General features: G+C 37.0%; 1 protein-coding gene across 11 annotated transcripts in view; it reads left to right on the top strand.

The window, feature by feature from the left end:
• PHC3 (polyhomeotic homolog 3) overlaps positions 1 to 14357 on the top strand; it is a 72622-nt gene that overhangs the window by 9510 nt on the left and 48755 nt on the right. For 9 of the 11 annotated variants that reach the window (XR_004901274.1, XM_028503958.2, XM_028503950.2 and 6 more), the window contains one exon: positions 13353 to 13511. The exons of the other annotated variants lie outside the window; for them this stretch is intronic. Coding sequence is in view for 8 of the 9 variants with exons in the window: in XM_028503958.2 (XP_028359759.1) it covers positions 13353 to 13511 (159 nt within the window). In the remaining variant the exon portion in view is untranslated. The remainder of the gene's footprint in view (positions 1 to 13352; positions 13512 to 14357) is intronic. 11 annotated transcript variants of the gene reach the window in all.

The following is a 14357-nucleotide window of genomic DNA, read 5'->3' as shown; positions in this document are numbered from 1 at the left end:
AATTACAACTTCAGTGACTCTGTTAGTCATTGTTAGTGCTACTTACTGTAAATCAGGCAGCTTTGTGTGATAAAGTATGCCAGAACCTGTGAGTGGATGGTGGGAAAAAAGAAGTAAGTAGGGAAAATGGATAAAAGGAGGAATAATATACCACATTTGTTTTTCTTTCTTTCTTTTTTAATTCTCACCTAAGGACATTTTTTCATTGCTTTTGGAGGGGGTAGTGAGGAGAGAGACATCAGTGTAAGAAACGATGATTGGTTGCCTTCTGTACACTCCCCAACCAGGGATCGAACATGAGGGCTAGATGTGCCCTGACTAGGAATTGAACTTGTAACCTTTTGGTGTATGAGATGATGCTCCAATCAGCTGAGCCACATTGGTCAGGGTCACATTTATTTTCTTTTCTATCCCAGCTGAGCAATAGCTCAAGTGAGGACTAGCAGTTCAAATTATAATACCCAAGGTTGCTTAGAAAATTTAGGTAAAGCTCTAAAAGAGAGGCAGCGCATGGTAGCAAATCTTAGATAGTCATCATAATGATCCATCAGGTAGCAGTCTAGTAGTTTTCAGAGTTTTGGTTATTTTGATGTAGGTTTCCAGATAAAAGTGAAAGCCATGGGAAATGGTCCAGCCTCTGGTAGAAAAAAAGTGTTACAAGGTAAGTTGCCAAATTACCAGCCAGATGGGTTGGGATTAGAGTAGGAGTGAGATCCCAATGGGAAAATGGAGCATTATATGTATTTTTTAAAAATGGAGTCACCCTGGCCAGTGTGGCTCAGGTGGTTGGAGCATTGTTATGTAGTCCAAAAAGTTGTAGGTTCAATTCCCAGTCAGGGCACATACCCGGGTTGCTGGTTAGATCCCCAGTCAGGATGCATACGAGAAGACAACCAATCAGTGTTTCTCGCATCAATGTTTTTTTCTCTCTTTCTCTCTTTAAAAAAGGAATGAAAAATACGTTCTCAGATGAAGATAAAAAAATTAAAAACTGGAGTCAAAATCCAATGATACCACTTGGGGAAACTATGTATGTGGAAAGTCTATTGTTAGTTGAATGTATAGGTAATTAGAGAGTGTCAGTATTCTCTTCTTTACCCTTATTAAAATGGAAAGACTAATTCTAGACTCTTACCAGTAGTGAATGTTGATTTCATGATTGATGGGCTCTAAAACTAGTTGGGACTGAGCCTTTAGATGTCTTTGTACTTTAACTGAATTGGGACTAAAGTTTAGTTAAATTTGATTTGCTAAAATGAAATCTAAACCAGTTAAAAACTCTTCTGCCAAAAAGAAAGACATCAACAAAGTTAAAAAAACAAAATGGTTGAAAATATATTTAAACCATATTTATCAACCAGCTTATGTTTGTGAAATGCCAAGGGCTCTTTTATATCAGTAGGATAAATAGTGAGAATTCACAAAAGATCTGCATTGGTAATTTTCAAAAGAAAGACTATTTTTGGCTTTTAAACACACGAAAATGTATTTATCATATTAGTAATAAAGAAATGTATGTAAAAACAACGAGGGACTATTTTCACTTCTGAAATTAGAAAACAAAAAGACACATTGAGACAGTACCCATTGTTGGCAAGGATGTGAGCAAGTAAGTAGGTAGACTGATTCACTATTAGTGGGAATGTAATTGGTATAGTTTTCTTGATGGTTATTGCCAATGTGTATGAAAATTTAAACTGTGCATGCCCTTTTACATGATACTCTCATTTTTAGTTGTATCACATTAAAAATGACATAATTATGCAGAAATGATAGAGATAATTATATAAATATCTTGGTTTATAATAGAAATTATAAACTATAAATGTCTATTGAGGATGAATTAAATAAATGATAGTTAATTTATACAGTGGAATATAGCTACTAAAATGCTCTATGTGTATTTACAAAGAGACTTAGATTTTCATTAAGTATTAAGTTGAAAGAAAGCAAGATTGTATAGTATGATCTCATTTAACTTACTATTTAGATTATTCTATTTTTCTTTCAGTTCTAAGCTTTCCATTTGGTTCTTCATATCTTCTGTTTCTTTGCTGAGAGTATATATTTTTCATTGTTTCAGGCAGGCTCAGAACTGTTCAAAGATCTTTAAAATCTTTGTCAGATAATTATAATCCCTTTTTATCTTGGTGTTGGCATTTATTTATTGTTTTTCATTCAGCTTGAGAGGTCTTTCTGGTTCTTAGTATGGTGAGTGATTTTTGATTGAAACCTGCACATTTTCAGTATTATATGACTATGGATTTTATTTAAGCTTTCTGTTTTGGCTGGCTTCTGAAAGGGAACATGTGCCACCTTCTTACTGCCATGTGGGGGTAGAAGTCTGGTTCCCCAATTAGTCTCCATTGACACCCAAGGCAGGGCCCCTCGTAGTTGCTGAGTGGCGGTGAGAATTCTGGCTCCTCACAGGCCTCCACTGATGCCTTCCTGGCTGGCAGGGATGAGATTGCCCTTTACTCCTGCTCACATGGTCCCCAGTGATTCTGCAGGGATCAGATGGGTGGTCTGTTACTGCCTGGATGGGGTGAAAGTCCTGGCTCCCTACCTGGCCTTCTCTGACACTAACCCTTTGGAGGAACTTAAGAGTTTTGGGTTGCCTCATTACAGCCTGGTGAAGGTGGCAGTCTAGATCTTTGCTGGTGTGGATGTGGGTGAGGCTATGATGTTTTCTGTGGTGTTTAGCTGAAGTAGAGCAACTTTTTTCAGTTTTCTATGTTGCTAGGCTGTCCCTTTCCCAGTCCTTTGGCTGACAGCAGGCTTCCATTGGACGTTCTTTTTGTCTGCATCCATTGGTGTTTCTGTGTGACCAACCTCTTTAGCTCCAAGTTTGGGTTATATGAGACAAAAAGAAAATCCAGGGAGTTCACAACAACTGGGCCTGGAGGTCTCTAGCCAGTCTGCTTTTCTCCACTTTTTGGGATCGTCTCATGTTTATTTTATATGTAATACGTAGGGTTTTTAGTAATACTTAGGGGGAGGAATAGGGAAAAGTATGTCTATTCCATATTTCTGGAAACAGAATTCCTGTCTTATTTTTTTTTAAGTTGTATCTATATATCTGATTATGCAGGAAGAAAATTTGTAATACACAACAAACTGTTAATCAGTGGGTATCTCTGAGGATGTAGATTTATTTTACTAATGTTTATATTGCCTAAGTAAAATACAAATATACTTTCATTGTCTAAGAGTCAGACAATTCAAATGTGTAGAGTAAAAGTGACACTCTCTCTTCAGTAGTCCCTTTGCCCTGGTAAAGTTTTATATGAAGCTTTCCCATCTTCCTGTCTATTTCTATACATAAATGTAAATAGATAGGCCTGTGGCCTATTTTCATGTAATGAAGTGCCATTATTCTGTATATACTGTCTCTTCTGTGTCTTTGGGCATTTTCAGCTGGAAAGGATTATGTGGCTGGAAATTGCCATCATAAGTCTCTAGGTGACTCAAGGGCTGTTTGGGTCTCATTCCCTTTCTCTTTCATTATTGTTTTGGTCCTGAAGTCTGCATTAATCCCAGATGTTTTGATTTTAATTTACTGTACTTTTATGTCAAAAGGGATAAACCTTATTTTTGATAGCTTTCTAGTTATGGTGCCAGACAACATGAGCTTTTGAAGCCCAGTTAGTTTTATGACTTAGTTCATACATTGTTACATGAGAATTCATTCAGCAAACATTTACTGAGCATTTCATATGTGCCAGATGCTCTTCTAGGCACTGGGAATGCAGCAATACAACTGACAAAATCTCTGTCTTTATGGAGCTAAGGATAGACAGATAGTAAACTAGTATATAAAATGTCTGATGGTGGTAAGTGCTATAGAGAAAAATAAAACAAGGAAAAAGAATGGGATGAGTGAATTTACTATTTTTAATTAGTTAAATTAATATTATGTAATACTATATTACATATGTATAAATATGGTATTTGAAGGAGGGTGAGAGAGGCAAGCATGCTAATGGAACAGAACAGAGGGCAGCGAGGCTGGGTGGACTGAGAGAGTGGGAGTGGGATTTTGAGATGTTTGACATACCATCATAATCCAATCATGAGGAGATTATAAAACCCTGGAGTTTTCCCCGGGATGAGTTCTGAAACTGTTGGAGAGTTATTTCAGTAGGGAAGTGACATGATCGCACACAGGTTTTAATTGTAATGTCGAGAGTAGGTTCTAATGTGCAAAGGTAGAAAGAAGCAGGGAGTCAAGTTAAGTAAGTAGTTCTTGTAATAATGCAAGAGTGAGTTACTGGTGGCATGGACCATGATGGTGACAGTGGGAATGATGAGAAGTGATTAGCCAGATTCTGAATGTTTTTCTTTAATATTTTATTATAGAAATTTGTGTATGTGTTGAAAGTAGAGCTAACCAGATATGCTAATGATCGAATAAAAGATGTGAGGAAAGGTGAAGAGTTGAGTATTACTCTGTTAGTATTTTGGCTTGAGCATCTGGAAGGATCTGCCAAAGCAGATGTTAGAGAATCAAACCAGGAGTTTGGTTTGGACATTTTTTTAAGTTTGTAATTGTATATTAGACAACCACCTGCAGATGTTGAGTAGATACTGGATATATGAGTTTGAAGTTCATGTGGGAGGTCTGGTAATTATTGATGTCTTGTGCATCTCACTGAAAATTGAAGTCACAAGAGTACATGATGACTTTACTACAAATTATGGAATATTATGAGAAGAAGTTTGGTAGAACAGAGATGAGGGGCCTGGGTTCTAGTCTTAATTCTCTGACTGGTGATGCCTTTTAATTCTCTGATGACTGGTTTTCTTTTATGTAAACTTATGGCATCTAGATGGTTTTCAGTCTTTCATGCAGATATCCCTAGATCTAGATCAAGGAGAAAGTGCAGAAGATGGTGCTATGCACTAAATTGCATCTCCCCAAAATTCATTTGTTGAAGTTCTAAACCACCATGTGACTCTATTGGAAATAGGGCCTTTAAGGAGTTAAGTTCAATCAGGTCATAATGGTGGATCCCTGATCCAATAGACCCCATGTTCCATAAAAGAGGAAGAGACACAGGAGAGATACCTCTCTGTCTCCCCACCCCCTCTGTGTGTGTGTGTTCGTGTGTGTGTGTGTGTGTGTGTGTGTGTATCTGCTACGGGTAGACACAGTGAGAAGCCATCTGTAAGCCAGCAAGAGTGCTCTCACCAGAAACTTAAATTGGCTGATACCTTGATTTTGGACTTCCCAGCCTCTAGGACTGTGAGAAATAAATTTTTATTGTTTAAGGTACCTTTTAATGGCAGCCTGAGCAGAGTCAGATCGATGGGGCTCTGGGCCTTGTGCTAAGCAATAGATAAAACAGTTCTGTGATCTGTTTGAGTCTGGGAGTTCTGGATACGATTACATTTAAAGAAAGGTTTCTATTAAAAAAGTTTGAGAACCACTGGTTTAGGTATTAATCTAAGATTCTGTCTGGGTCTCTTAAATATTTGTTTATATGTATTACAAAAACAGTGCCTTTCACATTGTAGGTGTGTAATGTTTGTTGAAAGATGAAGTTACGAGGATATGTAATGCATACTACTAATTTTAATGCTTGATTATTGAAAGTGGATTGTCTGCAATGCAGAGAATCATTTTAGGACACGTTCTGATTGCCTGATACTGCATTATAAAAGAACGTCTATGCCCTGGCTGGTGTAGCTCAGTGGATTGAGCATGGGCTGTGAACCAGGCATTGTAGGTTCGATTCCCAGTTAGGGCACATGCCTGGGTTGCAGGCCATGGTCCCCAGCAGGCACATTAATGTTCCTCTCTCTGTCTCTCTCTCTCTCTCTGTCTCTGTCTCTCTCTCTCTCCCCCATCCCTCTCTAAAAATAAATAAATAAAATCTTAAAAAAAAAGAAGAAGGTCCATACCCTTATCTCAGTGATAAGATCCTTTTGTTGCCAGTTATAGGCAGACACCCAATTAGCAAGTACTGTGTACCTGTTGTCTAATATTGTGCTAGTTGTCCTGGGGTACAGATGAGTCAGAGTCCCTTCCCTCAGGGACAGTAATGGACATATGAAGAACTATGCCTAGACATATCAAATACTAAACAATATAGCAGTATATAATTAAGTGATAAATGCTATGGGAGTTAACAGAAAAGAGATCTTTGAGAATTGGAGTAGTTGGGGAAAGCTGCTTCTATGAGACTTAAGTTGAGCTTTAAAAAAATATGTAGAGCCTTGGCCAGGCTTGGCCAGAGCTCAATTGGTTAGAGCATTATCCCAATAAGGGAAAGTTGTGGATTTGATCCCTGGTCAGGGCACATACAAGAATCAACCAATGAATGCATACATGAGTAGAATTACAAATCAATGTTTTAGCTTTGGCCGATATGGTGCATTTGGTTGGGCATTGTACTGCAAAGCCAAAGATTGTGGGTTTGATTCCTGGTCAGGGCACATGCCTGGGTTGTGAGTTCAGTCCCCCCGGTCACAGTGTACACAAGAGGCAACTGATCAATTGTTCTCTCTCACATCGATCTTTCTCTCCTTTCTCCTTTCTCCCTCTCTTGCCCTCTCTCTAAAAAAATAAATAAAATCTTTAAAAGAAAATGTAGAGTTTGCAGAAAGGAGGACCGTTAATGAGCTCATGATCCCAAAATAGCAGTGCTGAGTTTCAGGAATTCATTCCTGAGTGGGATTCTGTGATTTCCCTTCCTCATGGGGATCGTCTGTGCCAGTATTTCCTTACTGAATGCCAACTTGGTGTCAATCATGGTGTTCAGTGCCAAGTGTTCAAAGTGAACAAAGTTTTTACAGTACAGTGGACTACAGGATACAGAAATGTAAATAGTCCAAAGCACTGTGATAAGAGTTTTGTTTTACTGGAGTATCTTATAATTCCCTGAAAAGGGTACATGGAAGATAAACTTGGAATCCTTATAGGCCTGAAAATTCCCTCCCCACACCTTTTTAAATAAGTGTGTTTACATAAGTTCAACATTGAAAGTAATTTTTCTTAGGAAATTTGAAAGCAAGTTCCATTGTTTTCAGAATTTTATCATTGCTGAAGAAAAGGCTGATGTTAAGTCATTATTATTCCTCTGGGACAATTGGTTCCTTCTCTCTTCAGTCTTTTGGGTTTGCCTTTTTTCTTTATTTTTTATGGACTTTTGTGAGGATATGTCTAGATGTCAGGGCACTTGTTGAGCCCTCTTAGTGTGAAAACTAGGTGTTTAGTGTCTGTGTGTATGAAACCAAAAAAGTTTTTAAAAATTTTATTTCCTTCTATTTTCTCTGTTCTCTCTTTTTGGAGTTCTTTAGTTGGATGTGGATCTTTCTGGATTGACCTTTGATTTTTTTTAGCTTTTTACTCATTTTCTGTTTTTATCTTTTCACTCTTGTGGGTCATTTCCTTGCCTTTTTAAAAATACCTTTTCCTTTTATATTTAAAACATTTTAGTTTAACCATTATATTTCCAATTTCTAAGAGCACTTATTCTTTTTTCATAGTATCTTGTTTCTCTATGATGGATAAAATACTTTATTTTATTTCTAATTACAGTTTACATTCAGTATTATTTTGCATTAGTTTCAGGTTTGCAGCATACTGGTTAGATAGTCATACACTTTACAAAGTGTTTCCCCCAACATTTCTAGTACCCATGTGGCACCATAAATAGTTATCACAATAGTAGTGACTATATTCTCTATGCTGTAATTACCAATTCATACTTCCTAATCCCTTTGCTTTTTTGTGAGGATAAAATATTTTAGATTTCTGTTATAATACTTACCAGGTTTTAAAATACATTTTTCCTGTTTTCTGAATTTATTTCCCTTAGAAACTGCCTTGGTCTTTTTCTTTCATACTGCTGTTTTTTTCTCTTACGAGAGAAAGCAGTTTTTTTCCTAAAATGCTTACATAAGCTTCCTGCTCATATAGAAGGGTGAATGATTGTGTAGATTAATCAAGGTGCATCTCTTCCACTGCTCTGAAGATAATAGGTCTGCCCACAGTAGATCTCTTTGCTTAGTGGAAAGGCTGATTAGAATTTCTGTATTTGCATTTAGGAATAGCAGTGGTGGTGACAGTGGGAAAGGATGTGTCTTTGGCAGGTTTATAATTGAAGGTATGCTTTTCCCAAAACTAAAATCACCTTCGAAAGGGAAGAGATTTCAGACTGTCATTGAGATTCAGGAAAATACGACCAAGCAGCTGATGGTGATTGGGTGTGAGGTCCCAAGGTGCCTCCTTTGAAGGGGACTGAGGTATCATTGTCCTGTGTACAGTGCTTCTTGTATCTTTTTCAATAAATGTCTCTAATTTTCAAATTATATGGCTGGATACCTTCTGGGCAGACCATATATTTCTATATTTGTATCTATCTCAAATTAATGATACATAGTTTTATGAGTACAGTAGTACCTGCTTTTCTGCAAGGAATATGTTCCAAGATATATCCAGTGGAAGCCTAAAAGGATGGTGCAGAACCTTGTATAGATATATTATGTTTTTTCTATACATACATATGTATGATAAAGTTTAATTTATAAATTAGGTACAGTAAGAGGTTCACAACAATAACTGCTAATAAAATAGAACAATTATAAGAATACACTATAGGTGTATTCAAAGTCATGTGAATGGCTTTGGGACCATTATTAAGTAAAATAAAGGTTACTTGAACACAAACACTCCAGTACTGTGATAGTCCATCTGATAGCTGAGAGTGCCACTAAGGGACAAACGAGTAGGTAGTATATAGAGTATATATGCTGGACGAACAGGTAATTTCACTTTCCAGGTGGGACAGAGCAGAATGGTGTGGGGTGGTAGAAGATTTCATTATGCTACTCAGAATGGCATGTAATTTAAAACTTACAAGTTGTTTATTTCTGGAATTTTCTGCTTAATGTATTTGGACTACTTTGTGGAAAGTGAAACCACAGATAAATGGGGACCACGCTATGCATCATTGTGTATGTACAGAGTACAGTCACTTTTCTCTCAACTTGTTCTTCTCATGTGTGATACATATATACACACACAGACATATATATGTAATTGTTTAAGATTATACTCTATGTTATTCTGCAGCTTTTTCATTTAACAGTGGCTCATTAAGATATTTTCATTCCATAGGCATATATTATTCTTTTCATGTCTATTATGTACTGTGTGTCTCTCTCTAAATACTCTCAATTGCTTCTGATCAGTCAAATGGCAGCAGTGGCTCTCTAATGGGCTTTGGCTCTAGAGAGTACTCTGGGCCAGAGGCCCTGTGTAATCTCCTCTCAGGGACACCAAGAAATGGTTGGGAATTAAATGGCTTTTCTTAAGCAGACTTGGTTTTCTCTGGTGACTCTTAGAATTAGTGCCAGTGGGAAGCGAGCCTGCAGTAATAGGGCTTAAGCAGTACCGTTCCTTTATGAAGTGTGGGGCTAGAGGTATGAAGTGCCAAGATTGGCCAAGGCTTTAAAGTGAAAGGGATTTAGGAGTATGGGGATGTAATTGACAGAGATAATAATGGAAAATGTTAAGGTCAGCCGAACAAAGCAGAAAATTGAGGACCTCATCAGTTGTGGAGAGGAAGGGAAGTTTCTTTAAGTCAGGCGAGCTGTGAAGATGGACTTCTTGCAGAGGTGGATAATGGTCTGCTTATTCTCATGGGTTGGGCATTCAATAGTATACACTGCCTAACATATTATTTGCTATATGGAACTTAAAAATAAGTACGATATTTGTTCTTGGATCTCACAACTTGGACAATGTAGAATACAGTGCAGGTGTTTAGGAAGTAACTATTTGGTTTTCTTACTTCCTTTTTTCTTTTTTAAGAAAAAGAAAAGCATTCTGTCTGTACTTTGTGTTCTGCTTCCTTAAAGAGTACCCTTGGTCATTTAAAAGACTTTTATTATGTTTTTGTTTAAAGAGTATGTGGTCTGTGCTTTCTAGAGGCAGTTAGCCTCTCTCTTCCTCCTTTCCACCCTCCCCCACAACTGACTGAAAACAGTGCCAGGGCATTACTACTGCAGAGTGACCTGAATTAACGAGCTTTCAAGGTACCAGAAAGCTCCTTGAATGCCAAAATGCATGTCAGAAAACCTGGGTTAGTTTACACTGCTAAACAAATTTTCTTTGGAGCAAGGCTTTATCCAACATGCCTATTTGTAGATGCAGAAAAAGATTATGTTTTGGAGGTTTTATTAGTAATTTTTTCAAAGAAGGTATTTATTTTTAGAGAAAGGGGAACAGAAGCAGAAAGAAAAGGACAGAAACATTGATGTGTGAGAGAAACAATGATGTGTGAAACACCAATCAGTTGCCTCTCACACCCCCCAACTGGGACCTGGCCTGCAACCCAGGCATGTGCCCTGGCCAGGAATCAAACTGGCAATGTTTTGGTCTGTGGCTTGATGCCCAATGCACTGAGCTACACCAATCAGGACAATAATTTATTATATAGCACATCAAAAATGAAGTTAAACTAATATCACCACACTGCATTTTTACTCTGCTTTGTTAGGGACTATACCAGAATTGTTTCTTTCCCTCACTCACACGCGCACTCGCGCACACACACACACACACACACACACACTCTTGTTTTTTGTGATGGGCTTATGTATTATATTAAAACTCTGAAGTATGACTTAAAATAACATGGCATTTATTAACTTAATAAAATGTTGATTGGAGACTCTTTTACAGATACTGAATAATGAAGATGAATAACACATGGTCCCTACCCTTAAAGAAATCAATTATTGCTTAGAAGGGTAGAGTATATGGAAGATAACAGTTAGACAAAAAGGAGTGTAAATAGTTTTACTGTTGGATGTAGGGATGCCCCCAAAAGTTATTAGAGCTGAAGATTTTTGAGAGGGAATTGTTTGATACATAGGTGTAGAGAGGGTGGGGCTTGGGGGTAGGGGGATGATCAGTTCAGTCCCGAGCATTGCTCTCAGGGCCATAGAGGCCTGAGCATCACGATACTGCAAATAGCTTCACGTGGTTTATGTGAAGGGTATTGTACAGAGGAGTGGGAGGACATGATGCTAGAGAGTCAGGGGAGGCTGAATGTTATTCAGAAGGTTTTTAAATGGTTAATTAATATTAATAAACTCAGGGAAAGATTATCTGGCAAGGAGGAAGAGGCCAGATTCCAGGTAAGGTGATCAGTTTGCATCTGCTAAAGAAAACTAGGTCCAGAGCCATGGCCACACACTCCCAAAATAAGTGATTAAAAATCAAAGTGAAAATGAGGAGAACAAAGGTATAGAATCAATAAGATATAGTACATGTGTGGTAAAGCAGAGGGAAGAATTAGGATGACTCTCAGATAATCTGTTTTGGAGGATTTTAAAAGATGACGGTGGCCATTTTGAGAAGCTGGTTTTAGAAAAACTAATAGTTTGGTGTTTGAACATGTTGATTTTGAGTTGGTAAGAGACATCCAGTAAGATGTGATCACCAGGTATTTGGATCTGGACCTCAGAATAAGAGTTTGTCATTAAGGATAGAGAGTAATCACGATTGAACTCTTTGAAACTACAGGAGTAGATGTGATAATTTAGGAATTTAAGAAGAAAAGTGTTGAGGACAAAACATGAACATTTTGGAGATAGGCCAGAGAGAAGGTTGAGATGAATGGTCTGAAAAGAGGTCACTGAGTTTGTCAGAGGGCACTGATTATTGCTAGTGGGGATTAGCAGCATGCTAGGAGTAAAAGCTAGATTGCAGACTTAATTCTGTATGTTATGTTGTGTTTATGTACTAAATTATAGGTTTAAGTATTTTATTAAAACCAAGAAATACTTAAAAGATACAGCTAAAATTAGGGAATTAATTAACCAACTCCTGTATACCCTCTGTACAGTTTTTAAAAACTTTTTATTTTAAAATAATTATAGACTCATAGGAGGTTACAAAAATAGCACAGGGAAGTTGTTCTTTTTGACCTTCACTCAGCTTCCTCCATTTACTTGTTCAGTTTAACAAATGTCTGGGCCAGTGCAACTGCTGATGCTTGAGGTGGATTATGGAACTGTACAGGTAGTATGAATTTGTATTCTGTACCCCAACATAGTGCAAGCCTGGGGTTTTGATTTTCACAGGAGCCTCTCTCCCGCAACTGGGCATGGCTGGCTGCCTTGCTGTTTCTAAGGGCATATTGGTGGAGCTTCTCCAGCCTCCTTTTCACATATTAAGCAGCACTTTTGAGGATCTTGGCTCAAAATAGGGTTTTGTTTGTTTGTTTGTTTATTTCCAGCTCTCCCTGAAATAGGCTCAAAATCAGGTGTTTTATATCTGTAGGCCAGTATCCCCCTAGACTGCCATGGTGTCAGCTGGAACTTTACATGTTTGAGTTTCTTCTCTTCTGGCACCTAGAAATTTCTGTCTCCCCATCACTTGTTAAAATTCATTTATGCTCATTTTTCATGTTGATTTAGCATTTCAGTGAGTATATTTGGGCACATGGATGTATGAGTCCAGTCTGCCTTGGTGCTTGACTCAAAAGTCTAATAAGTAATTTGTTTATTTCTTATTTCTTAATTTTATTCTCTGCTTTGTACGCAAAAAGGATTTGAGGTCAGATTATATAACTCATAAAAATATTATTATTTTTTAAAATGGGTGATACATGAATGTGTTATGAAATTAGAAGATAAAAAAGGGTATACAGGTCTCCCTTTGCCCTGTTCCCTACTTACCCCACCGGGTTTGCCTGCATAGATGCTAGTTTCCTATGTTTCCTAGAAATAAACTATGCACTAGCTTATTCTTTAACAGTCGTTTTAAACTTTGAAATCGTGTTATAATTTAATTTTGTAACCAGTGTTCAGGATTTTTCCATCTGCTTGACAAGTACCAATTGTAGTTTCTTCTTCTCTGAGAGTTTTTGTGGAGAATGTTATACTAATTATATGTTACATGTATGTTTTTGTATATACAAATGGATTACCTGTGTTTTAATTTTATTCACTTCAAAAATCCCCCAGAATGTGACAGTATCTGACAAAATAGTGTAAACTGTTGATTTGAATGTTTTAAGTTATTATGTGGAATATTAAAATAATGGAACATTGGCCCTACTTTTTGGAAGGTAGTGAAAATGATATTTTAAGATGCTGGAATCTTATTGAAACACAGTGAGGATATCCTTTAAAATTGTTCTGATTACTAACCAGTAAAGGCTGTTGTTTGCATGTATGCAAATAACTGTCCAAAGAAGTGAGGGGCGTCTGTCAAAGTTGAAGTCCTCTTTTTTAGGTTCCTTAGCCACTGTATATACTGTTGTTTGCCTGACTACAGCTTGGTGAAAATCAGTGACATGGAAGGCTATGACCTAATATGTTTTCTTCCTTAGATCAACCTCTCCACTTCTCCTACACCTGCACAGTTAATAAGCCGTTCCCAGGCTTCCAGTTCTACCAGCGGCAGTATTACCCAACAGACTATGTTGCTAGGGAGTACCTCCCCTACCCTAACTGCAAGCCAAGCTCAAATGTATCTCCGAGCTCAAATGGTAAGATGTGAGCTACCAAATTTCTTTAGTGATTAAGGACTTGAGAGAGATCAAAATGTTTCTTGATTTGATGCAATAAGAGACATTTTTATATTTAAGAGATGTTTAACAATTTTTTTATGTGCATGTGCTTAGCTCTTGTACATTTATGTCTTGAAAAATTCTTTTAATTGGTAGGCCCTCTTGGTGTATCATAAAATAATCAGCAACATTGGGAAGCTGACAGATGTGTAACATAGGAATGATTATTATTATTTTTTTTCATATTGAACATAGGAGTGATTATTTTTTAATATCAAATTTCAGTGATTTCAGATCTTTTTTCACATTTTAACATCTGAAACTGAGATGCATTTTGTAACTGATGGCATCTTACAGTTATAATTGGTACTTATAGTGATACATAAAATCACTGTATATTTGACATCTTAGATTTGATGAAGTAGTTAGAAATGTTAAAAACTTGGTTGTTAACTCTAAGTTAGAATTTATATTTTGAGATCTTCTGAAACCTGGGTTGGAGTTTCTGCTAATTTACCAGATGATTCTTAGCTTTGGTTATTCTCATCTCAAATTTTGCAAAGTGATTTGTGTACTTAAGCTCACTTTGACCTTTTATTAATATAGGAATGTTAATTTGGCTATTCTGTATTTGAGTACCTACTGATTTCCTAATTTAACTTTGAGCTTCTTTAAGGAATGTAGAAATTGATTGATATTTCCTTTATTCGATATCCTTACAGGGAGTTAGACAAAAAATTTGGCCCTATCATGTATTTATTTAGTTGCTTTCTTTGTTCAAAGAATTGAATATATATATGGATCCCCAGGTCCCCGCTAAAATTG

This window comes from Phyllostomus discolor, chromosome 2, assembly GCF_004126475.2.
Source record: "Phyllostomus discolor isolate MPI-MPIP mPhyDis1 chromosome 2, mPhyDis1.pri.v3, whole genome shotgun sequence".
In the NCBI taxonomy this organism is placed as follows: domain Eukaryota; kingdom Metazoa; phylum Chordata; class Mammalia; order Chiroptera; family Phyllostomidae; genus Phyllostomus; species Phyllostomus discolor.
The sequence above is the reverse complement of the archived record's forward strand: the minus strand, read 5'-3'. Positions and strand labels throughout refer to the sequence as shown.